This window comes from Jatropha curcas, chromosome 9, assembly GCF_041381405.1.
Source record: "Jatropha curcas cultivar XTBG-Jc1 chromosome 9, XTBG_Jcur_1.0, whole genome shotgun sequence".
In the NCBI taxonomy this organism is placed as follows: domain Eukaryota; kingdom Viridiplantae; phylum Streptophyta; class Magnoliopsida; order Malpighiales; family Euphorbiaceae; genus Jatropha; species Jatropha curcas.
The window spans coordinates 26409911-26435756 of NC_143159.1; the positions used below are offsets into that span (position 1 = coordinate 26409911).

A 25846-nucleotide genomic window follows, 5' to 3' on the forward strand; every position below is an offset into this window, starting at 1 on the left:
TTTTCTTTTCGGTCATGATGTAAAATTTCTTCCAATAATCAAATCTCTCACTTACTAAGCTATTAAAGATTTAGTTAATAATAAAAATTCTGAAAATCCAAAATTTGAGACAATAATTAGAACTACTTCCCACTTATTTTTAAATTTCAAAATTACAATAACTATTGATTATTATTTATACAATCGATTGAAAAAAATATAATATACATATATTATAGTAAATAAATAATGCTAAAAGCAGAGAATTTTAATAGAGATAAAAAATTAATGCTTGTATATTTTGAATAAATAAATGGCATTAGATTTATATAGCTAGGGTAATAATAATAATAATAATAATAATAATAAACAATGTGATTAATATATTATAAACGATGCTCTAAAATAATGATTAATATATTAATTATATTAATCTTTATAATAGCTAATAATGATTTCTTATGTTTTAATAATAGATAGTTTATAATACTATATTATACATTAAAAAAAATTAAGTCAATTAAGTTTAAATTATTATAAGAAAACTTAAATTGGTTGATAGGTAATTTTATTTCCATAAAAATTTAGTTGTTAAATTACAATAATATTTTATTATTACTTCTTTTCTTAATAAAATATTTAATTAGTGCATATTTAATTTTATTATTTTATAAATTGTTCTTTTTGTGAATGCTCTTAGAATTTTAGTAATATAAATTATTTATAATATTATAATTTATAATTAAAAAATAAGTACAATATATATATATAAATTAGTAGAAAATTATTTATATAAATTAAATTATTTTTACTTGCGACAACAGAAAAGTCAATAAATTCAAACACATATTTGAGAAAAACTAATTATTATTTTTAAAAGTGGGAACGGCAAAAGGAATATTACGATTGCTAAAAAAAATACTGCTAAATTTATAAGTTGATAAAAATATCTTTAAAGATTTGAATTTTATTGGATAAAAAAATAAAATTAATTTTATCTGGGATTGCCAAAATTAAAGTGAAATGCTGATTTTTGGCTTAGTTATATTAAACTAACCATGGTCAAGTTGTGGATCCCATATTAAATTTCATTTAGTTTCTTTTCATGGTCTGATTTTAAAACCAAGATGCCGACATATCTAAATTTCTAAATGGATACTCGAGATACAAATGTCATTTTAGGATGAGTTTACAAAAAGTCTAATAGTTCATAATGTTTTTGTAATTTAAGTCAATTTAGGGTTAACTAGGGTTAAATATCGAAGCTTTTAATACCATATTGATATTACATTAAACATTAAAGTCACTGCACATTTGGTACGTACTAGAGGTCATGAGTTGTTAACCAAGGTTTACATAGGAGGGCCACTAAAATATTTTTTATTTTAAATCCGAAGCCTAAATGTATTTTTGGATGTTAAACCTTTAATATCTAAGTTTCAAAAGGAGTGTCATACATACAAAGATCAAATAGAATGATTTTACACAAGTCAAAAAATTGAAACTATCTTTATGGATTTGACTATAAATTAGTTAGATATTAATTTGTAAAGTAATTCTTCCTAATTTTTTTTTCAAAAAATAAATTCTTCTTAAATTAAATTTTCAGTTGTGTTAAAAAAAAAAAATATTCATTGAGAAAGAGCAACTTTGATTTTTTTTAAAAAATAAATAGTTAAAGATGAAGGGTCTTATCGGTAAAATTAACTGTTTTGGTAGATGTTAGCTATTTAATTAAACATCATCGGTTAATTTTTCACAAAACGTTACCTTAACATATAAAAACTAGTAGTTACTGAAAATTATAAAAAGTAGCATTTAGCGTTTTAAACAGTCAAAATATTAAAAACTACTTAAAAAACTATTGTCAAACACAACTGAAGTATTGTTTTATGCTCACCGCAGCTATTAATAGATTTAGAAAAATATACTTTAGGTATGTAATTGATGATGTTTCTTATATGGAGTAATTGACGCTTGATGTATTAGGTTCCTTTTTATAGCTAAACAATGTAACCACTTGCCAACTATCATGAAATATGGTGAAAAAAAAAAAAATCTCTACTATATTTATGATATTTACATTTTGATCATTTTTCTAATTGCTTTTTGGTCCTTATTTTATTATTTATTCTACCAAATTTATTTAGTAAATTAGATGTAATTTATTTTTTTTTTTTTCTGCTAAAGAAGGCAAGCAAAGCTGTAAAGACTATATGCATAATCTAGGATGAGTTTCACTAACTATATCATGTAATAGCCACGAACACATTCCTATAAGAGGATGAGAAAGATAATGTGTTTTCATAGGACAATTACTATATTTTTAATAGTACTTTTTAATTTGTAATATATAAGTATTTTTTCGATAAAATTAGTTACTCCAACAGCTGTCTGTATCATCAAATGTTGAAAGGTTGTTTACTCAAATTTTAAACACGTCACAGAATACTATAAATAATAAATATAATATTTTAATTAAAGTCAAAATGCTAAACCATATATGGAAAGCCGTTGTAGATAGAGGAACAGAAAATAGTAAATATATTAGGGTTATGTAGAAATATAAAAAAAAGAGAAAAAAACATAAATTTCTTTGCAGGAAACCCTATCAATATAAGGTTTCCTTCCTAAATAGTTCTTGGAGAAAATCCGTTTTAGATATAGTTGACAAAAATATCAATGAGAATTAAATGAAAGAATGAAAACGACGGCGTTGAATAATCAGACACATGGTTCGTTTATTGATATGAGAAATCAACGTCGTCGTATATAAAGATAAGAATTCTTCCTCTGCGAACAGGTCCATTTTCCTTATTTTGTTTGTAATAATTATTTGCAAAGAGAGGGTCTCTGGGGAGGTTTTGGAAAATGGAAGGAAAAAAAAAGTTCCATTGAACATTTTTCCTCCTTCTCTCCTTCCCTTCCCTCCCTTTGACAAACCAGACAACACAAAGATCAAACCTTTTTTCTTTTCTTTTCTTTTTTTGTTCTTTTCCTTCCCTTTCTTTCTGCGTAATTGTAGTATTATGAAGGAAATGATGATACCAATAATGTTCCACAAAGAACCGCCTGTCTGAGTGTCTGTCTTCTCTCATTAAAACAACGTCATTTCCTTTTCTCTCTTTGGTTTTGACATTCCCTTGCTCTCCCCGTTTTCGTTTTCGCTGCCATGATGATCGGTGATGTTAGAATGTGTTGTTTACCTAGTGAAAACGATAGCATTCTGAATAGGGAGAATCATCACTTGTGTTTGGGTTCGGGGCAAATACCAGTGGTGGTATCGACGTCGGATCCTGCACCGATTACAGAGGAGAACTGGGAGAGAGCAGAGGCAGTTATAAGGGATATATTATGTAGAATTCATCCGACTGTTGATGCGGATTGTAAGAGAAGGAAGGTTGTGGAGTATATGCAGGGTCTTCTTAAATCTTCCCTTGGAGTTGAGGTTATAATAATCACCTACACCCTTCGCCTTCCTTTTTTTGGTTTTTAAAAAATTGTTTTAAATTGAGGATTCTTTTATCTGTTACTAAATTTGAGATGAGATTTTTTTTTTTTTAAGCTTGCTATGGGTAGATAATTATGAACTTAGGTGCTTAGAGCTGAACTTGCTGGTATAGTGCCTCTAAATGTTTGAGAATGGATACTGAACAGTGAATAGCATATACAGAAGCTTCTTGTGCATTCATTTGATCGATCAGTGATTATAAAGTGAAGGAGCAATAGAAAACATGTTCTTGAAGATGAGTTGTTGCAGAAAAGTTTGTAGCATTTTAGGGGGTTGCTAAACTGAAAGGAAAATAGATGTTGGAATATTTGGAGCAATCCGACAAATAATAATTTGGTGAAGGAAGATAGAATTAAAATAATTTAACTTTTTTGCTGATTGTGGCTTTACTGGATTGAATATTTGTTTTGTCCAGTTTGAGCATTCGTATCCCTTGATCGTGCAACTTTACTAGTTACTAAGCGTCAATTATGATCTTGATTTTGGTAATGATGGTTTAAATTTAGGTCAATCGAATTTAATTTTTAGTTAACATAAATGTTTGTAATATTTCTTAATTTCTTAATTGTTATGAATGCTAATCACCATCCTATGGGTTATAGTCGCTTCAAATGGCATTAAAATATTTCATCGAAATTTTTTGAAAGATCACATATAGTAATCCAAGAACACGATATTTTGTCCAGTTGAAATCGTTTGCTGCGATTTTGCAACATATTCTATATGGGAGCAAGAAATATAGAGGCATCACATCTTGATTTACTAAAACTTCTGAAATTCCAATTGTCCCCCTCTCCTTCCTTACAGGTTTTTCCATATGGGTCAGTTCCATTAAAGACATACCTCCCAGATGGAGATATTGATTTGACTGCCATTAGCAGTCTAGCTGCTGAGGGGGCATTATTCTCTGATTTTCACGCTGTTTTGAAACGAGAAGAGCAGAGTAAGGATATTCCATATGAAGTGAAGGATATCTATTGCATTGATGCTGAGGTTCGATTACTCTGATTATGAGGTTTATCACTTCATTTTTCCCTCTTTTTCTAACTAATTATGGGTTTATGCTAGCAGGTTAAGCTTATAAAATGCATTGTACAAAACATGGTGGTAGATATATCTTTCAATCAATTAGGAGGACTTTCTACCCTCTGTTTTCTTGAACAGGTATGTTTTGGATTTTGTACCTGAATGATTTGGAATTAATTTATAAAAAATAAAATTTTGATTATTACCTATTTGCAAATTGAGTCAAGCCCAAATATCATTATGGAGAATAAATTTGATTAAAGTTTTTCCTTTTATAAGTTTGCATTTCTGATACAACTTGTTTTGCAGATTGATCAGATTGTTGGTAAAAATCATCTCTTCAAGCGCAGCATCATTCTCATAAAAGCTTGGTGCTATTATGAGAGCCGTATTCTTGGTGCCCATCATAGTTTAATTTCCACATATGCTTTGGAAACACTTGTTTTATACATCTTCCATGTATTTCACTCTTCCCTAAAAGGGCCTTTGGCAGTAAGTATTATGCTGTAATACATACATAAGATCAATGTTGACATATTTGTACAATGTATCTAGGAGATTAATATTGCTCTCTAGTGTCTACACAATGCACCCATGAGTTATATTCATACTGCGCAGGTTCTATATAAATTTCTGGAATACTTCAGCAAGTTTGATTGGGAAAATTATTGCATTAGCTTAAGTGGACCAGTTTGCAAATCTTCTTTGCCTAACATTGTTGGTAAGAAATATTATTCTTTTTTTTTTTTTTTTGACATTAGATGGCTTAATGGCTGCATGTTTGATTGATCTTCCTTTTCTTTACAGCTGAGCCACCTGAAAGTGGGAGGGACAAATTGTTGCTTAGTGATGAATTTCTTAGAAAATGTGTGGATATGTTCTCAGTGCCATCAAGGAATCCTGAAATGAATTTGAGGCCTTTTCCTCAGAAGCATTTGAACATAGTTGATCCTCTGAAAGAAAATAACAACCTTGGGCGCAGTGTCAACAGAGGTTTTGAACTCTTTATTCTTATAAACAAAGTAATATATATATTCTGGTGGAAGAAGAGAGAGTTGTATGAACTTGTGCGCTTGAGCTTAGAAATGGATTTCCTTTTACTTGCATGGAAATTATCTTTTTTTTTTTTTTTTTTTTTTTTGACATTTTAGAAAGTTACTTGTTTTGAAGTTGAAATTTTCTGTCTTTTCGAATTACAACTGACATCATTCATGAATGTGCCATGCTTCCCACTTAAAGCAGTATTCCTTCATGTTATAGACTATGATTTCCTCTGCCGCCCGCTCTTTCATTATCGTCATCTTTACACTACCATTAAATATTATTACCCTGACTGCCACACAAATACATTGGAGCCTCTGTCACCTGATGCACTCTGAAGCCCTAGATGAAGTTGGAATTCATATTGTTTACCATGCTTCTGCTGAAAATGTTCAACTTGAAAGTGATATTCTTTTGGGTGCTTTGGGAGAATTTAATTAGTTTAGCCAGTAATTCCAAATTCTATTATGAGGGTATTTTTGCAATTAAATATTTGAGTTCTCTATTTCAGGGCTGTCCTGACCTTGTTAGGCAAATTTGTTTTTTTGGTAAGGTAATTGTTTACGCAAGTGCAGGAAAGAATATATGATTTTACTTCATCAGTTTTGTTTTTACTCTTGATGCTGGCTTCCTTCCATATTACTTTGCTAGCAATATGCTTTTTTACTCCCAAAAGGAAAACAATAGAGGAAACATTCAATTCCTACATTGGCTTATTTTTTATTTCTAAGTTTTGCTTCCGTGGGATGTAATAAATGACATCTTTTGTACCATGTTCATACTATCTCTTAACAATGATGATCATGGTTTTCTGCAGGTAATTTTTACCGAATACAGAGTGCTTTCAAATATGGAGCAAGGAAGCTTGGCATGATTCTTTCATTATCGAATGAGAAAATGATCAATGAGCTCAACAAGTTCTTTGCAAGTACTTTGGATAGGCATGGAAGCAATGATTGGACTCATGTGCAAAATTCCTGCTTAGTATCTAGTGCTACAAATTCTGATAATTTATCATCATCATCACTCTCTGATACAAGCTCTGAGGATAAATTACTTTTGAGATCTACTGTTGGCTGCAGTAATGATCAACCTAGTGGGAGATCTCATAATGCTTCTCAGTTGAATTTTTCACGCCCATGTGGAGAAAATACAAAATTTGAAAGTGAAATCTCCGATGAGAAAGCACAGCCAAATTTTGTCACTAATGGTGAAATTAGCTGCATTTTAAGGTCAGAATCAAAAGAGAATCATTTTGTGATTAACAATTCAGCTTGTTCATGTATGAAGCATGATGTTGAATCTCCTTCTAGCTCACTACTTCCTACTCTTGCCCATAACAACTCTGAGAACCTAACCTCTACTCTTGGGGAAATAGCCTTTGTTAGCATTTCTGAGAACTCTCAATCTTTCAAATCATTGTTAAACCTTAGTGGAGATTATAAGAGCCACTTAAGGGGCGTATTATTTGGTCTGTACTGTCATTCTTATGATGTCTGTGCTCCAATACTACTATCTCCTCCTATGCTACCTCAATCTGAAAATAAAAAACTATGGAGAACTGTCTCCCAGTCCTTACAGTTGAAGGAGAATGCTTATTCTACAAAGAGAAAAGGTGTTCTGGGACAACAACGGTTCCCTTTGAAACCTTCAACATCATGTAGCTCTGCTTTCAATTTTGAAGAAAAGCAACAACATCGAGGAACTGGAACTTATATTCCCAACATGGTATTTTAATTTACAATTGTGTTTATGAGTGTTTCCTTTTCAGTTGAAGTTTGAAATTTTGTCATGCACTTTCTTTGCCCCTAGTTCTCATGGTTTTCTAAAATTTTTGTAGGGTTATCATTCAAATAGAACAGAGAAGAACCGGACCACACGAATAAATGGTAAGTTTTGTGGACACACTGATGATAATGGTCTGGCTGCAACTTCACAAGAGACAGAGTCTTCTAAATATGGTCATGTGCTATCAGAGGCAGAGTACCCATATCTGGGGAATGGAAAGCCTATGCCAATAGAAGTTCGGCTATCTCAGCCATCTGTTTGGGGTTCTTCCAATGCCAGTGGCTTTTCTCAACCATCAAAGGAAAGTGATTCTGATTGTCAGGGCATTCACCAACAAGAAGGGTCGTTGCTAGAAAATAACTCTCCACAGTATTCGGACACTTCGTGCACTTGTGATTCTACTTCAAGTCTTGTGGTATTAGTAGCAGATGCGACTGAATCAGTTTTAGAGAACGACCAGGAAAGGTAATGCATTGTCCTAGCACATATAAATTTCATATTTAAATAGAGCGAATGAATTTCCACTTTTAGCATTAAGAGCGATTATCTTAGAACAATATGTCCATGATCATTCTTATCATTTTGGATTGTAGGGTTGCACTGCAGTCATATCATTTGAAAGATGAAGTTGATTTTCCTCCTCTGTCCTACAGAAAAGCGCTCAAAACATGTTAGTATTATAGAATATGGTAAGCAGAACTTTTAGATACTAACAACTATGCAGGTTTAGAAGGACTTGCCTTTTGTTTTCTTCTCATTTTGCTCGGAGCTTGATGTGGTCCTGACATAGAGAAGCACATTTGTAAATTCCTCTGGTCCATCTTCCTCCTTTACAGTAGGATATGAGTGCAAGTTTGACAGCAATCCTAAGCCTCTGGGGACTTTTTAATTGAGACAATTTAATTTCTTTTTTTGAACACCATTGTCCCTGTGGGGACATAGCTTTATTTCTTAAATTGAATAGTAGAAATTCCAGATAAATTTAGTTTTTATTCCTAAAAAAAGGAAAAAAATGGGGAAAATTTTAAAAGTTTAAAATTATACCATAGTCCTTAATGTTTACATCTTATTGCCTTTGCCGCACAAACAATAATTAAATTATGAATTAACACAGAAAGTACGTAAAATAGATAGCAATTTAAATTTCATTCAAGTGTTTGGTTGACATAATAATGGAAAAAATAATAATAATATTGAAGTAGAAAGAGAAAAGAATACAAAGGCACATACATCTAATAGGGATTCAGAGGGAGGGTAAGAATTCCTGTGACAGAACTTATTACTTATTCCACAGCATAATGGCTATTGATAGACACAAAAGGGTTATGCTCACATCATGCAGGATTGCATTTGTAATTATGTTTGGGAGCAATCTATAATTATGTAAATAAACCAAGTGTATAAAATCTTTAATCTGCTAATTGATTTATTATGTATTCGATCTCAATATAAAAATTAGCATTAAGGCTGAAAAGTTTATCTAAATTTGCAAGTTGTCATCGAAAAAAATAAATTATATAATCAAAAGCTATAGCATTATGCTTCAATTGCAGATTATGGAAAATATTTTACAAATTTTCCGGAAAAAGAAAATCATAGGAGGAAGAGAAAGCTTTTTATAACTACAATTACACACACAAAAAAAAAAAAAAAAAAATCATAAAGCTAGAATGCATGAATTTTTTTATCAACCTTCTTCCAAAATCATTTTAAAAAAATATTCGTATATTAATATTTTAAAAATAACAAATTAAAGAAAAAATTTCTATAAATCCAAGAAAAACTATCCTGATTTAGAAACACGGTCACAAAAGGATTCAAAAGATGATAAATAGATGAAAAATTAGAAAAAAAATTTAAGAAAATAGAAATAAGATCAACACAAATTGATGAAAACAACAAACTGTACTGGAATTTTACCAATCTTGCTTGTCTTCTCTATTTTATCAATCAACTGCGACTTGTACACAAATGGCCTTGCGTGCGTCCTTCCTCGTCTCGATTTGGCACCGCATGAGTCCCTGACCATCTGGATTCAGCAAGAATAGCTAGAGAAAAAATAAAAAGAACAAGAGGGAGACAGAGAGCGAGAAAGAGAGAAAGAATCATGAAAAAGATAAAAGAGAGAGATGAGAGAAGAAGACGAATAAAAGGGAACAGAAACGCTGTCGTTTGATGAGCATGCATACGTAATCTTTTAATTGTTCTAGGATTGTTATGTAACGTGTGTAACAGTATGATTTTTACAATTACAGGCCCATATTGGCCACTCCCAAATTTTGGTGTGGCGTACGATTTTTGTTTTTTAACAGTTCAGTGCATATATCTGTATTTGGCCGTAAATTCATAGAATGTTTATCTTCCGATTTGCTTAGAATCATGTGATGATCAATCGAATCATCGATGACCATGTGAGCAGAGAAAGAAGAACTGTAGAAGAGTGAGGGCGGAGGTAAAAAAAAAAAAATACTCATTCCGTCTCGTTTTGCTTGCATGATTTTACAAAACACATTTAATAATAATTTATTCAATAAAAATTATTTTATCCTTCTTTTATTTTTAAAAATTCATTAAGATACTGAAAGCTCTTCGTTCAATAAACAACTATAAAGATTATTATGTGAAAAATAATTATTTACATGTCTAAATTTGAAAATCTTGCAAATATTTTGGGACATTAAAAAAAATGAATAATAAGCAAACAAAATGGGACGGAACGAGTAAAAAATAAATAAAAAATAAAAATCCCTCGTTTTATTAATGGAAGTGAAACGTTTTTTTTTTTTAAATACAAGTGAATTGTTTTTTATCAAGAAATATTAAGCATTTAAAGTTCTTCATTTCTTATTGCTAAACTAAATGGACTCAAAGGGTTTAGAAAATTTTTAAAGGAATGACAAATTATTGTGATAAAAAAAAAGATTAATATAATTAAAATTTGAAATTGATGTTCAATAACTTGGAGAGTAAATGCAATCATTTATTCATTATATAATACAGTATTTAACTATTGACGATTTATGATTTTATTAAAAATTTCATTTAACAGTTACTCTAGCAAAACGGATGACCTTTTTTCGTGATTACACAATGTATTACATAAATGTAAGCTTTTTATTAAAATAATTTGGGAATTGAACATCGAGCACCAGTGGTCTAGTGGTAGAATAGTACCCTGCCACGGTACAGACCCGGGTTCGATTCCCGGCTGTTGCATTTGGGCTATGATGAAGTTAGTGCTCTTGGCGGTAGAGGGGTCTATCGCAGTCGTCAGATCTTCAACAGCTGAATTCATTAGCACATCTGAGCTCTTAATTTTTTTCTTTCCCCCCCACTTTTTTAGTATTTAAAAGTAAAAATACATCGGAAAAGGAATTTTATTTTCTTTTAACAGTTTTTCTTATAATACCATTTAGTATTTAAAAATAAACATATATTGGAAAAGGAATTTATTTTCTCTCAACAAATTTTTATAATAAAACCAAGTTAAATTATGGATAGCTTATCTCCAAAGCGCATTTTGTTACTAACAGAACAACCAACTAATTTTTTAAATATTAAACTGACTATATTATCTTTCTAGTTAAATATTACATTTAACATATAAAATCTCTGCCTTTTGAACTCAAGACTTTCTATTTCTCTCTCAAATCAATAAAACTGATTAATCCATGATAAAACCAATTAATCACATTAAGAAATTGTAAATAATTAAAAGCTCAAAATTTTCACAGATCTACCGTTAAAAGCGAATCCTGCATTTTCTTCCTTGTGTTTGATAAAGAAGTAGAAAGAGGTGAAATGGATGGTTAGAAAATTTATATTGAAGAATTTTCCCTCAGGGTATCCATAATTGAGGGAATATCTTGCAATGAAGCCAAAAAATGTTATCCATGAATTTTATCCCATTTTTGTTGAATTTTTTATATTTTAATACTTTTTAGATCATTTACACAATATTTACAGAAAAAAAAAAAAAAGACAATGGGTAATTTATTTATATGCCTTTTGCTGATTTTTATTTCTCGTCAAGAACTAGAGGTGGCTTTGACTTTTTGTGACCAGAAATAAGACTCAATTCATAGTATACATCGTGGAATTTATTTTGGTTGGTGAACTATTCTGCAGTAGAAGAAAGGAAAGCAGAGTTACTGAATGCTGCAAAAAAATTGACGGAAAGATGTGTCTCATTTTTTAGAATATGGGCCTTCAATCTACGGCAATGAATAATTTTTTATACTTCTTATCTTAATGATAAATTTCTAAATTAGAAAGAGTAATATAATCAATTTAATATTAAAAAAATTCAATGCTTTGGTATTAACAAAATGCGATCGCGATATGAAAATAATGCTACCCAAAATTATTTAGTATTTTTAAAAAGACAAAATAGAGATAAGACACTTAACCTTTTATTTAGTTAGCATAAAACAATTTATCCAAGCACTTTCATTATTATCTTGGCTTAATAAGCAAAAATACGGTAAACTTTGTGACTTGTTATAATCATATCATTTCTTAACTTTTTTTAATAAGTATCCCCTCAAACAAAAATTTAATATGTATACTGTAAAATGAAAATTCGAGACTAACATGTTATGATTGAAAGTAAAAAGTAATTATAATAACATGCAAAGTCCAGAATATTTTTATATTCTAATGATTAATTTACAATATTTCTTTTTTGGAATAGAATGAATATTAATAAAATAAAAGCTAGTAAATAAATTAATTAATGCTCTTTTTTTTTAAAATATAACATTTATTTATTAATTAAGTTCAATCAAATAGATCTCCAAGAATAGAATTATTTTAGTATTAAAAATTAAAATTCTTAAAATATGCTTTTCTGCAGTTTTTGTTTGTTTGAAAGATTTACATTGATTTATATAATAAATTAATTCGCGTAAATATTCAAAAAAATTTAGAGATATGATATATACTATATAAATTAAAATATTTAAACAAGATGCAAAATGAAGGCTATTTAAAAAAAGAAATTAAATTCTTATTAAGTAGAGCATTGATATTCTTTATATAATTAATTTTTTCCAAAATCAAAGGAAATAATTAAACATAACCAAATTTAGTCTAAATATAATTAGATCCTTGCTTACGACTTAATTGTTAACTTGAGACATTGAACATCAAGCACCAGTGGTCTAGTGGTAGAATAGTACCCTGCCACAGTACAAACCCGGGTTCGATTCCGGGCTGGTGCATTTGGGCTATGATGAAGTCTGTGCTCTTTGTGATAGATGGGGTCTATCGCAGTCGTCAGATCTTCAACAGCTGAATTCGAAGCACATCTGAGCTCCTTTTGTTTTCTTTTTTTTCAGACAAATTCACAATTTAAATTATTGTTTATCTCATAGAAATAATTGTTAATAATATCCACCTTAATCTTTTTTTAATTGATATTAATTTTGATTTTTAAAATTTTGAAATAGCTTAACTTCAGGTTTATAGTCCCAAAAGTACAATAAAATTTGTGTATTATGACAATTGCACCCTATTTTTTTTTTTTTTTAAATTTCAATCTTAAGGTGTAATCAATTTATACATTTCATTTTAAGATATACTTATCAAAAAGTTAAAAATAGAATGCAAGCAACAAATCACAAAATTCAGAATATTTTTATTTATTAGGCCGACATTTTTTTATTTTTAAATATTTAATTTAATTAATTATAATTAAAAAATTAGAATCATTCGAAAATTTTTCGGATTAGATTGTTTTTGAATTATTATGAAGTGCTGCATGCATAATTTAGTTGATACTGAAAAAAAAATTTTATAACACGCTAAATTTATAAAATTACATCGATTAAACATTTCAATTTATAAAAAATTTTCTATTGAACATTTTAATTTGCAAAATTTGATCTATTAAATATTTATTAAATAGTTGAAGAATACAAAATTATTTGTTTCAAAAGTTATAGAAATCACACATTTAACAATTTTATGCACATAAAAATTAAAAATACTAAAAAATTATTATTTCTAATGTTAAAATGTATGAAATATTACCATAATTTATAATTTTAAACACACAATAAATGTCTCACAAAATTTGAGATGCGGTAAGATTTTTTCTTTTAAGTACACAAATATATTTATGCATTTAGCATTATGAAGGTTATATTTAATGAAGTTATTAATTATTAGAGTCATAATCTCATCACCTTCAATAATTATAGTTAAAAAAAATGTACATTTTTTCAAGAAAGAAAATGAATTAATAAATGACACGTGTACTTGAAGTAAAATCCAAATGGAAAATAACTTACTTTGAATATTCTAATGAAAAGAGATTATGCTTAAATCAGGAACATGTAAATTATGATTAAAGTGTAAAAGAAACTTTTAAGGAAGAAGATAAGAATAAAATAAGTGGAAGGACCTTTTCAAATGTGCAAAGATTATTTGAAAACGAGAGGCTAGTTTTTGACATTTGGTCAACTCACTACTTGAGCTAATACAAGAAAATCACATAATGTGCGGACCAATACGGAGCCGTTAACTGCATCCGATCGAGACTTTTAACTGTTGATTAAAAATTATTAAACATATATTGTTAATTTGTTGTATAAAAACATTATAAAACTAGCAAGCTGTAACCAACTAACAAATGAGTCGTTGGCCATGCGACCCCACGAGTCTTTTTCCACACATGGGGTTCATGAATCTTGGCTTTGCAATGGATAGAGAGATATAGAAAAATTGCATAAACTATTGAGATTGGAAAATTTATCAAAAAAGGAGAAAGTTTTTTAAGAAAATAGATTTGAGTATGGAAAATTAATTTAGTTTCAATTCTTTTATAGTTGCTCCAGAAATACCATTTAGCCTTTAAACATAATTTTTTATTCGCTCTCGTATGATGTTAGTGGAATTTCTTATTTCGGAATTTTTTTTTTTTTGTTTTGAACTATAGTACTCTTTTTACACAAAAAAGAAAAAAAAGTGAAAAAACGACTTAATTTAATATTATATATTATGCCAAATTCATTTTTGATATAAATACATTTAATTTAATTTAATTTAATTTTTAATATTTTCCACTTTTTATTTGGGATAAATTGCATAATCTGCAATGAAGTCATTGGTATGAGAAAATTGGTTTAATTTATTTGATTCTAATACGTGGTGTGTGTATATATATATATATGGACATCGATGTTTGGCACATACAAACAATATTAATTTTGAAAAGTCAATATTAATCTTTGAAAGGTGACTTAAAAGTATGATATTCTTTATCTTAGTCTAGCAGAACAGCCCCTCTACCCCTAAATGACAAGATCATTAGCTGGCTTTTGAGGTTATCTCTGTTTTTTTTTTTTAAATATTTATTTCCTCCGTTTTATTTTGTTTTCATGGCTTTGCATGCACTAGTTGAATTTTTTTTTTTTATGTGTAATTTACTGACCTTTCTGTTTATAATTGATAAGACATTAAAAAGGTCAATCTTTATCGGTTGACTCTATATACATATAAATATATACACATCTACACTAACTAATTAATAGTTTTTAGGACCACATTCAACGATTAGCATTAAATATCTCTACTTTTGTAATACAAGAGATTAAAATTTCAAATATTATCATCGTTGTAGTCTAAAATTTCGATTTGATATCAAAATTTAATATTGTTTTTCTTTTTTTATTTTCTCATCAGAGTTTGGTTGGACAGATTGTATAATAGAGATATTCAAACTCGAGACCTTACACTCTTTATATTAATGAGAAGACCGATTAGACTATAGCCTATTGACTTTTATTTGAATATTGTTAGAGAGTAAATCTCACATTAAATAATAAAAATAAAATAAATAACTAAAGGCTCATAATTAAATGGATGATGAATCTCATATAAGCCAATTCTTTTTATGCAAATAAATTTTAATATTCTCTCACATATAATAATTATGTAGTAATATTATACTCTCTCTATTTCACTTTAATAGCAGTATTTGATATTTTTACAATGACTAATAAAATGATTAGAACATATTAATTTTCTAAAAATAGATGGTGCAATGTCTAAATTGCCTTTCATAAAATTAAAAACTTCTTATTTAATTTTACTATAAAACACCTAATAAATACGAATAAAAATGGAAAAAAAATAATTAATACATTCTCAAAATCTTAAATAAGCACTTAAAAGTGGAATAAGGTAAAATACTCATTTGTTGCCGTTAGAGTGGAATGATTCAGTTTGTTAATTTATATCTTTTATAATCTATATAATAATTTCTTGAAATATTAAAAAATAAAATAAAATAAAATTCAAGGTGAAGCTTGACAAACTACAGTGTTAAAGTGGGATTTTCCTTCTTCTCCAAAAACACTAAACACGTCAGTGGACACCCAGCATATATTTTCCCTTTATATGCTGCCAACTTCTACTATATTGGGTCCCAAACCATTTGCACTTGCATTTTGTTTCTTCTCTCTACTTATTTCTCTTACTTAATTTCCCATATCCTACCCACCATTTTTCTTTTTCCAGTTTTGTCTCTACCTACATATAACTTCTTCTTCTTCTTCTTCTTCTTCTTCTGTCAAAAAACTTTAATTAGCATTTCTTTAAGTACTCAAAGAAAAGTTTAAAAGAAAAAGATCTTAACAATTTTAATTTTCTTTCTTTCTTTTTGGGTATCTCTAAACTTCACAAATGCTGCAAGCAAAGCGTGGCCACAGATTCTTCAAGTTTAGATCAATTCTGTCACTTTCTCATGCATCTCTTTCTAGTTCTTGAAACCTTTAATTGATTTCCTATTCTGTCCTCGTTTCATAATAATATTTACTTCCCACCCTTAATACAACTCTATTCATCATTTGGAATCTTTCCCCACCACTTTCTTTCTTATTCTCTTGTCAAATCCAAGAGTCTCTCTTTCTCTCTTTTCTTTACCATTATCTTTTCTGGCTCAAAAATGGTTTTCAAGAAGTATGACTTCTCACGCGCAGTTGTAGAAATGGCATGGATCATTCTTAGAATTGATTATTCAAGGCTTTTCTGGCTTCTGTTTGGTGTTTTCTCTTATGAAAATCATGAAGGAAAGCCTCGGATTTAGGACTGTCTCCCTTCTATAATTCTATTCTCTTATTCATATATACGTATTTTAGTTAACCTTTTCAAAAGTGTACCTTATTTTATTATTCTGGCGTGCGTACCCATCATATAAAGTACTACAAAGTTTGGATTTTTCAAGATTTTACCAAAACATAGTCTATAAGGCAATACTAAGCTATTTTGCAACCTTTTTTCTCTTATAATATAATCAAGAAAACATGTACAGAAGAAATCAAGTAGAAACCAAGGAGGACGATCATGGATACGTCGAAACCGACTCGACCGGCCGGTACGGTAGGGTAAGTTGATAGTATAATTTTATATGATCATATCTGTATTTTATTTATGGCTATATACTTGTATATATTAATAGTTTAGAGCTTGAAAGAAAGGCTTTAACAAACAAAGTCTTAACACAATTGGTATTATTGTATATTTGAGTAATTTTCTTTTTTCTTTCGTTTTTATTTTCTATGGAACTTTTCCCAACTGGGTTTTAATTATTTTGACATAATTGCATAAAGAAAGGCCAACATCATACAGATGATATAGTTTAACTAGTTAGTTTGATTTTGACTTGAAGATTGTTGCATTATTGCAATAATCAAGATTACTTTTATTTATGTCTATACATCTTTTGTCTTATAGTTCATTTTCAATATCTAACTTGGGGTAGACTTTGTTATTTGGTTTTGTTAAATAGAGAATTTATTAAGTTAAATTTTGTATGTGACTAAGTATCATGACCTTGGATGATATATAATGTATTTTTATTTAATTGGGTGATGCCTTGTTTTAGTTTAGATAGTGAAATCAATGGGCTTTTCTTAGGTCATATACTTGAATTTCTTTGGATTTTAGGTTTGTTTATATCCTTGTAATTGAATGGTCATGAATAAAGATAGATAGCAAATTGTTTAATCACATTGTGTAAATTAACTGAAAAGCATTGTAACTAATTGCATATATTTTTAGTACTAACCGCATGTATCCTTAACCTATTAGGCTAGGACTAAATCTTAATCGGATCAGGTCAATCCATTAAAGGGTAAAACATGTATTTGCTCTATAGTAAATTGCACTTAGGTTCTTATACAATAGGAACATTTTAGAAAGCCTGATATGAATAAATGATTGTGTAATCAATTATTCAAAATTAGAATGCATAAAAGAGCTAGGAGAAAATATTAATACTTTACTAAATTAAAACCAATTAATGGAACCCTCATTGCAAAAGTTGAAGTATTAATTTCAATTATCGTCTGAACCGATAATTCGCATTGCTAATTTTTTTAATATAATTGGATGTTTTGACCAAATAAAATATTTAACATAATGGTTGTTTTCCATTCAAAAGTTTGATGAAGTGCTTGGCAAAGGAGCAATGAAAACAGTTTATAAGGCAATTGATGAAGTTCTAGGAATGGAGGTGGCTTGGAATCAAGTCAAGCTTAATGAGGTGCTTCGTTCGCCGGACGACTTGCAGAGATTATACTCAGAGGTTCACCTTCTCAGTACACTCAACCATGACTCCATCATCCAATTTCACACCTCATGGATAGATGTTCATCACAAAACCTTCAACTTCATCACTGAAATGTTTACTTCAGGAACTTTGAGAGGGTAATTTACTGTAAACTTTTCATGTTTTTTCAATTATATCCCAAACTTGGAAAACTTTAGTATCAATTGTTGCGCTGAGTTGAAATTTGAAATACAAGTGAAACTGTGCTTGTGCAATTAGTAATGTTAATCTGATGTTGCGCAGATATCGAAAGAAATACAAGCGAGTAAACATTCGAGCCATTAAGAACTGGGCAAGACAGATCTTACAAGGCCTTGTCTATTTACATGGTCATGACCCTCCAGTAATCCACAGAGACTTGAAATGTGACAATATCTTTGTCAATGGACATCTTGGACAGGTCAAGATTGGTGATCTAGGCCTTGCAGCAATCCTCCGAGGCTCCCAATCCGCGCATAGTGTTATAGGTACTCATTCATAATTCTGAAGCTGGTTGGAGATGTCATTTTGCTCCGAGTTTGGATATGTCAATTTCGGCCAATTGTATTGTTTCTAAACTTTTGGTAATTATATATTTTTATAGGCACCCCAGAGTTCATGGCACCAGAATTATATGAAGAGGATTACAATGAGCTTGTTGATGTTTACTCATTTGGCATGTGTGTTTTAGAGATGCTAACTTCTGAGTACCCTTACAGTGAATGTGTTAATCCAGCACAAATTTACAAGAAAGTGACATCGGTAAAGTCTATTCTTGTTGCCAAGACATAATTGTTAAAAATAACCAAATGAAATCAAATTAGAGAATGACCTGCATATCATTTCTGTTATGCAGGGGAAATTACCTGCAGCATTCTACCGGATTCAGGACTTGGAAGCGCAGCGATTTATTGGAAAATGCATAGTAACTGCTTCGAAAAGAGTATCAGCGAAAGAACTACTGCTTGATCCGTTTCTTGCTTCTGATAAAGCTGAACCATCACCTGTTTCAAGGATTGGAAATCCAAAGCCATTTTTAAATTGTACTGAAATGGAGAAGCTACAACTGAGTGAAGATGATTCAACAAGAACAAACATGACTATCACAGGAAAGCTTAATCCTGAAGATGATACCATCTTTCTTAAAGTACAAATTGCTGATAAAGATGGTATGGTTCTCTTATTCTTTATTTTGTGCAATGTTTTTGACATTTTTGTTCTGTTTTTTGCCAACTAATGTTCTCACCTTTAAGTAATAAGTATAATATTTATCATTTAAAGATCTAAATCCAGTAAATAGCAGTTTCAAGTTACTTTTTCCTACATTGAAAAGGTACTTCTCGAAAAAATAGTTTATAAACCTCAATTCATAACCAAATAGATCCTTACTCTTCAATGCTTCATAACTCTTGAAATGTATTTCCTTCCATTGTGCTTTCTTGCAGGCATTTTAAGGAATATATATTTTCCTTTCGATATTTTACATGATACTCCAATAGATGTTGCAATGGAGATGGTTAAGGAGCTGGACATAGATGATTGGGAACCGATTGAAATTGCTGAAATGATTGATGGAGAGATTTCATCTCTGGTGCCAAATTGGAAGAAATGGGACTTACCTCAAACTGGAGCCTATCACATATTCAACTACCAAGAAGACGATAGGACTAATAATCCTTTCCACCCTTCTTCCTCATGTTCATCATCTCAAGCATCCATATCTGGAATAAAGACAAATTGGCTTCAAGGTATGCCTATTATACTTTCACTGAGCTTGTTGTTCTGGTCTTATAACCACATATGTAGTCATCTTGAAATACCCATTTAGCCATTTTTCTTTTTATAAATGAAACTAAAATTATAATTCAAATTACAATGTATATATATTTGTAACAAATGGTGTTGCACAGATGACTTGTTTGATGATACAAGCTCTGAAAGCTCTTCACACTCAGGATCATATTCCAACTTGAATTACATTTCGGGCGATGATCACAAATTTGATACCACCAAAACAGGAAGAGATAAGCATTTAATCACAAGGTCTCACAATTCAACAAGATTCTGTCCTGAAGACAATTCAAAATCTTTTGTTGGTCAAGCAATTGCTAGAGATGCCTACAAACACTGCAAGAATTTGTTGGAGTCACAAAATGGAGGAGCTCTAACAAAAAGGGTAATTGAAAGCCGGAGATTAACAAGGAACCGGTCGTTAGTAGATGTTCGTAGCCAGTTATTACACCGGTCATTAGTCGAAGAAGTTAACAAGAGAAGATTGTTCAAGACGGTTGGAGCAGTTGAAAATGTAGGTTTTGTACCACCTCCTTTGGATAATAAAAAGGCGTCACAAAAGAAATCGAGCAGAAGAAAATAAAAAGTGATAACTTTTGTCTGAATTGGAGAACAAAGGAAAATTAAGGCTTCAACTATGAGCTAAACTAATGAGGAAGATTTGGAAATCATCCATGTCTGGATAGTATTGAGAAGATTCACTTATACTATCCAATGTAATATACATTGTGCATTAGAAGACTATGGCCTCTATGTTAGGGCCTGTTTGGCTGAGCTGTTCCGGAGACAAATGTTCGACATTTGAGTTCCTAGTAATTAGTTCAAAGGGTATACAGTAAAACTAGCATTTAGTTTAGAGCCGCGGTTCAAGACTACTTGTTTATGGTTCAAAATTATAACTGAAACGCTGAAAATTGAAATTTTCAGCTGTTAGCATTTCGACTTTCAAGTGCAGCCGGTGGACAAGGCTACAAATATTATTTATGTTTATATCCCAAAATAAAGAAATATGTTTAATGAGTTAGTTAACAAGCATATCTATATGTAAATAGTACCTTTTTGGTGGAGCAAGCAAGACTATTGAATAGTACCTTGATGCTCACTCTTAAATATAGTGAACTGTGTGCATATATATCTTGGTTTGATGAGGTGTGAGAATAAAAGCATAAATGAAAATTGTGATTTTGTATTTTTTTTTCTAAGTCCAAAGTCTCTTTCTTTTGTCAATTTTGTTCTGTTTAGTGGTAATGAATAAGAAAGTCATGTGGCTACAATTTAGAAGGAACAATCATAGGCATGTGTAAGTATTGTTGGAAGAAAATAATTAAAATGACATTTAAAGAAAGATTCCTAAAACCTTGAAACAGCAAACCATCATGCTTTATAGTCATGGATAGCATGTTGACATTTTTGTCATATTATATTATATAATGGAAGAAATGGAAGCAACATCTCTAATGAAACCAAATAATTCAATCCAGCATGCTGTTTTTTCCATGTACATAATTGCTTAGATATTAATTTATCATTAAGTTTTTATTCTAGATCCTGCTTGAATTATGATGCTTCACCTTTCCATCAAAGATGGTTTCATTTTTGTTTTCATTTTATTTTTTAATCGAATTTAAAATATGCAAATTCGTTCAGCTAGCTACTCGCATATTTGAATTTGACTTAATTTTAAATGATTTACATTTGAAGTCGAGTTAAATTTTTTAGTTTGAGTAATGTAATATTTAGTTTAGTACTGGTAAGATTAATTGAACATTTGAAGTTTAATATAATTATATGCATATGTATTATGAAAATAATGTTTGAATTATAATTTATAAATTTGAGTTAAAACTTGAGATATGGGAGTTTTTTTTTTAGTACAATAAACAAAGATAATCTAAATTTTCAACTGTAATTGAATTAGGCCGAGCTAGAATCTAGTTTCATGTAATATCATATCATATTAACTCGATTTGATTTTATTATTATAATAATTGATTATAATGTCATAAGGGAAGTGATTGAAATGTTTCTCCAAGCTATAAAAATTTGAGTTAGATATATCTATCAGGAAATCTCTATTCAGAATCTTGCTAGGGTTAGGAATTTCATACTAGCTGGAGAAGATGACAAATTGTGATACAAAGAAGAGTTTGGGAAATTTAAGTGCTGGTTGGATGAAAGTAACAAGACTCAAAAGGATGCTAGTGCTTTGAAAAGTGAACAATAATCATTGAAAAGGTGTTACTAAAGAGGTAAATAGCCAATTGGCCACTCCCCAGTATTAAATGATCAGTGGCACAGAAAGTTAATATATATTTCAGATTTCTTCCAATCTGAAAGATACTTATCAGTTACCACTACACCGTTTGAAAACTGTACACTAAAAATACTAAAATTATCTCAGGACAACAGCTTTTTAAATAATTTTTAGCGTAACATTATTTTTTATAGTGTTCAGTAATATAACATTTGAATTAGCTTTTAGAGATTAAGGTAACGTTTTATAAAAAATTAACCAATATAATATTTAATTTTTAGCATTTCATGAAAAACTACTCAAATAAATACTAGCTACTCAAATAGCTAAATTTTATTAAAACAGATAACAGCTATGAGAACAGCTAATTTTGTGAAACAGACTCTAGATCTTAGTTGGATCCTAATTAATTAGAAAATTAAAAAAAAAAAGGTGCATTAGATCCTTAATTAGCCAGCATAGGTTGTCAATTATGAGTTATACTCTCATGATTTAGGTTTTCTTTGTTCAAATTAAAAAAACAAAGTCTCATTGTATTTGCTATCCTAAATTTTGTTAGGTGTCAGTTTGGAAAGTCCAGAAAGATTTTCTAGGTATTACCAATTTGCTTTTACTAAGTTTCCCTGCTTAATATCTGTGACCTACAAGTAACCTAAATTTTACCAATTTGTTCTTTCCATATAACAGCAAACTAGTTACAAAAGGCACACACTAGTCTTTCCCTAAGAATATTGAGAAATTTGTCATTGTATTTATAACATAGCTCACGAGACTATATATCTTTAGGGGTGTGCAAAACAACGAATCAAACTAAACCGACCCATTTCGATTCGATCACTTATTTAAAGGAGGTTTGGTTTGAACAAAATTTATTGTTTGGTTCAAGTCGATTTCAAAGAAATTCATCGATTGGTATTAAAATTGAACTGACATGGCAAACACCAATCAAAATCAGATGAAGCGACTGATTTGGTTTGGTTGCAAAATTATTGGCCTAACGGTGAGCTTTATTATGAACTACTATTCTCATCAGCTTTCCTAAACAAAAACACCTATGAATTGCAAAATTATTAGTGAAAAGTGCAACTCTATATAGCTTTAACCTAAAAAGGTACAAGTCTTAAATCATAAGTATGAAGAATATAGCTATAGGTTCCAAATCCATGATTTTCAAGAAGGTCACTAGGCTCTTGGTCCTAACATTTCCTAAAATTATAAAATGAGACATTGGTTGGTGCTCCAGTGTGACCACATGTTTTCTCCTCAAGAACTCCAATAATTATCACATTACAGAAGAAAATGCCAGTGGACCTATATACTATATATCTAACTCCTGAATTATATATAGTGCTTGATTACTAATATTTAGAGCTGTAAATAACCCAACTCGTTCGTTAATGATTTGAGGTTTAGCTAAAAAGAAAAATTCATTTGAGTTTGTTCAATAAGTTTGATGTACCGAATTTGAGTCTTATTTAATAAATGAACCAAAAATTGAGCTCTAATTCGAGTCTATAATTACATTTTAAAAAAAAAAAAACTATGAACCATAAATAAGTCGAGTTTGAGCTTAGCAAAACTCGACTTATTTATAACCCTATTTCTAATTCTAGCACATGAATTTGGAAGATATACTTATTCCGAGTCAAGTACCTTTTTCTTTGATAAGAAGAGTAATCACCATATGTTCCAATACCTAGTAGAAAAATTAGTCCAAGATAGGATGTTCATAAACTGCTTGAAACTGATTTGAACCTAATTAATTGAACTATAAATCATGATTTAAATAATTAAAATAATGTTTTGTTTTGATTTGAGAAGTTTTAATATTGAAATTGGTTTGGTTTGGTTTGTGGTTTGACCTTTACAACCACTTAAAGTAAACCTAACCAAGTTACTTGTATCTAAATATAAAAAGATGTCGTTTTCTTTATAAACGAACATCCTTCTTCCTTAGCTTTGTCTAACCCTTAGGCTCGTTCGATGCACTTTAAAACGCAATAAACTTGTCTGAAGAGTGACATTTTGTGCCATTTTTTTCTCCTTCACTTTTGTGGATGGCAAGTTTGGACAAGGTTTAAGATAAACTTCTTTGGGTAATTACTATATAGTACCTAAGTTTCTGTTAAATACACTAGTGAGGACTTCGGTTTTTAAAATTACACTATTTACTCCTTTCATTATAATTATGTTATACTATCAGGTCCAATAATTAGTTTTTTATTAAGTGGTTGTGAAATATCAAAAATACTCTTAACAATAATTACTATATAGGGATAAAATAGAATAAAATTATGAAAATTGAGGTCTTTACTAATGTATCTCATTAATCCATTGTATAGTAATTATATGTAGCATTACTTTTGACATTTCATTGTCACTTAATAAAAAAATTAACGGTTAAATCTTATAGTATAATGGAGTTGAAATGCAAGGATTAAATAGTGTAATTTTGAAATTTGAGGTCCTTACTAAGCCAGTGTATTATAGTAATTATTTTGACTAAATAATACAAAATAAATATTTTATTTTTCATATCTCTTTATCTAGTTAAAACAGAACTATTAATAATAATGGGATCCTGTACTAGGAAACGCTCCTACTTTTCTTTGTAGATTTTCTTACAAGACCTTTTTTCTAAAAAGAATTTACAAATAATTTCCAATGAAGATGTTGATGATTTCCTAGGAATAATAAAACAAAGAAAGTGAGAGATTTCTTGGTTGTACTTTTAGCCTTTGTTTTTGAAGGAATAAAAATAACCATGGAAAATATTTAAGACTAAGCTATTTTCCTTTGTTTGGAAAAGAGAAAGAAAATATTGAAAGTAATAATATTTTTTTTTATTTATTTTATCTAAGTCTATATGTTTTCAAACTCTCAAATTTGAAAAAATTTTCCTTTTATTTATCTTTAAGACTGTATATATATTCTCAATATTTTTTTGACTGAAATATAATTCTGAATTTATTCTTTTTTGAAAAAAATGATATGCAATATTAAAAATGAGATTATGAAATACTCTATAATTATATAACAACATACAAAAACATAACAACCAATTTCACTTCAAATTATATGATTGAAAATTTAGTTGTAAATACCATAAAATTAGGATTTTTTTTAAATGATAAAATTATGACTTTAACAAAATGTATAGATTAAACAAAAATAGAAATAGAAATATGTATATATAAAGAGAGATTTAGAAAGTTGAAAATTGAAATTTTAGAATTATACAACTCTTTTATGAATTGAAAGTAAAATTAGTTTTGAATTAAGAATTGATATTTTGAGCTATTTTAAATGGTTTAATTAATTAAAATTTTTATTAGATGCATAAAATTAATATTTAAATACTTCTTCAAAAAATTTAATATTTAAATAAATGCACCATAAAAAAGTTATATATGGCTATTGAAATTTTCAATTGGTTTCTATAAATTTATTCTTCCTTTGTTCATTAAAAAGTGATTGATATAATGCATTGATGTCTCTTTAAATCTCAAAAATAATAATAACAAATGAATATAACTTGCTTCAAAGGTAGAAAGTCATTTAAATATTTTTAAATCTATGATTTATATTCAAAGTGTTACATCTAATGGTAGATATACATTTCTTTACTGGTAAAGAAAATTTTTTTTCTGTAAAAATAACAAAAAAAACTAGATATGTCTTTTTATTATTTTAAAATAAACGAGGGCATAGTTGTTAATTTCTAATAATAATATTTTCCTTCCTCTAAAATTTTTGCTCTTTCTATCTAAAAAAAAAAAAAATTATTTTCTTTCATTCATCATATTCAAGTACAAACATAAAAATAACTATGAAAAAAAAAATGAAATTCCTTATTATTTTC

At 29.3% G+C, this 25846-nt stretch overlaps 2 protein-coding genes, 1 long non-coding RNA gene and 3 other non-coding genes across 8 annotated transcripts; 5 read left to right on the forward strand and 1 right to left on the reverse strand.

Annotated features, from left to right (window-relative positions):
- Positions 1-2816: 2816 nt before the first annotated feature.
- LOC105638930 (hypothetical protein) lies at positions 2817-8264 on the forward strand. Its single transcript, XM_012222843.4, has 9 exons — positions 2817-3427; positions 4298-4483; positions 4562-4654; positions 4826-5008; positions 5135-5237; positions 5324-5509; positions 6375-7285; positions 7398-7810; positions 7939-8264. The coding sequence occupies exons 1-9, from the start codon at positions 3152-3154 to the stop codon at positions 8018-8020; spliced, it is 2433 nt and encodes an 810-aa protein (XP_012078233.1). The 5' UTR covers positions 2817-3151; the 3' UTR covers positions 8021-8264.
- Positions 7255-9553, reverse strand: LOC149493922 (uncharacterized). Of its 3 annotated transcripts, none has more exons than XR_016322722.1 (3): positions 9266-9553; positions 8086-8273; positions 7255-7992 (listed from the first exon to the last, which is right to left on the reverse strand). It is a non-coding gene; the product is annotated as an uncharacterized LOC149493922 (long non-coding RNA). The 3 variants fall into 3 exon arrangements; XR_016322721.1 differs by having other exon boundaries at positions 7255-7987; positions 9266-9532; XR_016322723.1 differs by having other exon boundaries at positions 7255-7987; positions 8086-8226; positions 9266-9529.
- Positions 9554-10490: 937 nt separating this feature from the next.
- TRNAG-GCC (transfer RNA glycine (anticodon GCC)) lies at positions 10491-10561 on the forward strand. Its single transcript has one exon. It is a non-coding gene; the product is annotated as a tRNA-Gly (tRNA).
- Positions 10562-10564: 3 nt separating this feature from the next.
- On the forward strand, positions 10565-10656 carry LOC119371368 (small nucleolar RNA snoR114). The gene has a single exon (XR_005178983.1). It is a non-coding gene; the product is annotated as a small nucleolar RNA snoR114 (small nucleolar RNA).
- Positions 10657-12570: 1914 nt separating this feature from the next.
- LOC119371367 (small nucleolar RNA snoR114) lies at positions 12571-12662 on the forward strand. The gene has a single exon (XR_005178982.1). It is a non-coding gene; the product is annotated as a small nucleolar RNA snoR114 (small nucleolar RNA).
- A 3122-nt stretch (positions 12663-15784) lies between these two features.
- Positions 15785-20932, forward strand: WNK4 (WNK family serine/threonine-protein kinase 4). Its single transcript, XM_012222854.4, has 7 exons — positions 15785-16734; positions 17793-18058; positions 18204-18427; positions 18544-18701; positions 18796-19108; positions 19385-19687; positions 19850-20932. Exons 1-7 carry the CDS (start codon positions 16654-16656, stop codon positions 20311-20313), a joined length of 1809 nt encoding a protein of 602 aa, XP_012078244.1. The 5' UTR covers positions 15785-16653; the 3' UTR covers positions 20314-20932.
- Positions 20933-25846: the final 4914 nt, after the last annotated feature.

Bases quoted from the DNA above. Each gene is read 5' to 3' on its own strand.
- LOC105638930 (XM_012222843.4), top strand. From the start codon at position 3,152: ATGATGATCGGTGATGTTAGAATGTGTTGTTTACCTAGTGAAAACGAT. The intron at 5,510-6,374 runs GTTTTGAACTCT...GGTTTTCTGCAG, and splicing joins TGGGCGCAGTGTCAACAGAG to GTAATTTTTACCGAATACAG. The intron at 7,811-7,938 runs GTAATGCATTGT...TTTGGATTGTAG, and splicing joins TTAGAGAACGACCAGGAAAG to GGTTGCACTGCAGTCATATC.
- WNK4 (XM_012222854.4), top strand. From the start codon at position 16,654: ATGTACAGAAGAAATCAAGTAGAAACCAAGGAGGACGATCATGGATAC. The intron at 19,109-19,384 runs GTATGGTTCTCT...GCTTTCTTGCAG, and splicing joins ACAAATTGCTGATAAAGATG to GCATTTTAAGGAATATATAT. The intron at 19,688-19,849 runs GTATGCCTATTA...GGTGTTGCACAG, and splicing joins AAAGACAAATTGGCTTCAAG to ATGACTTGTTTGATGATACA.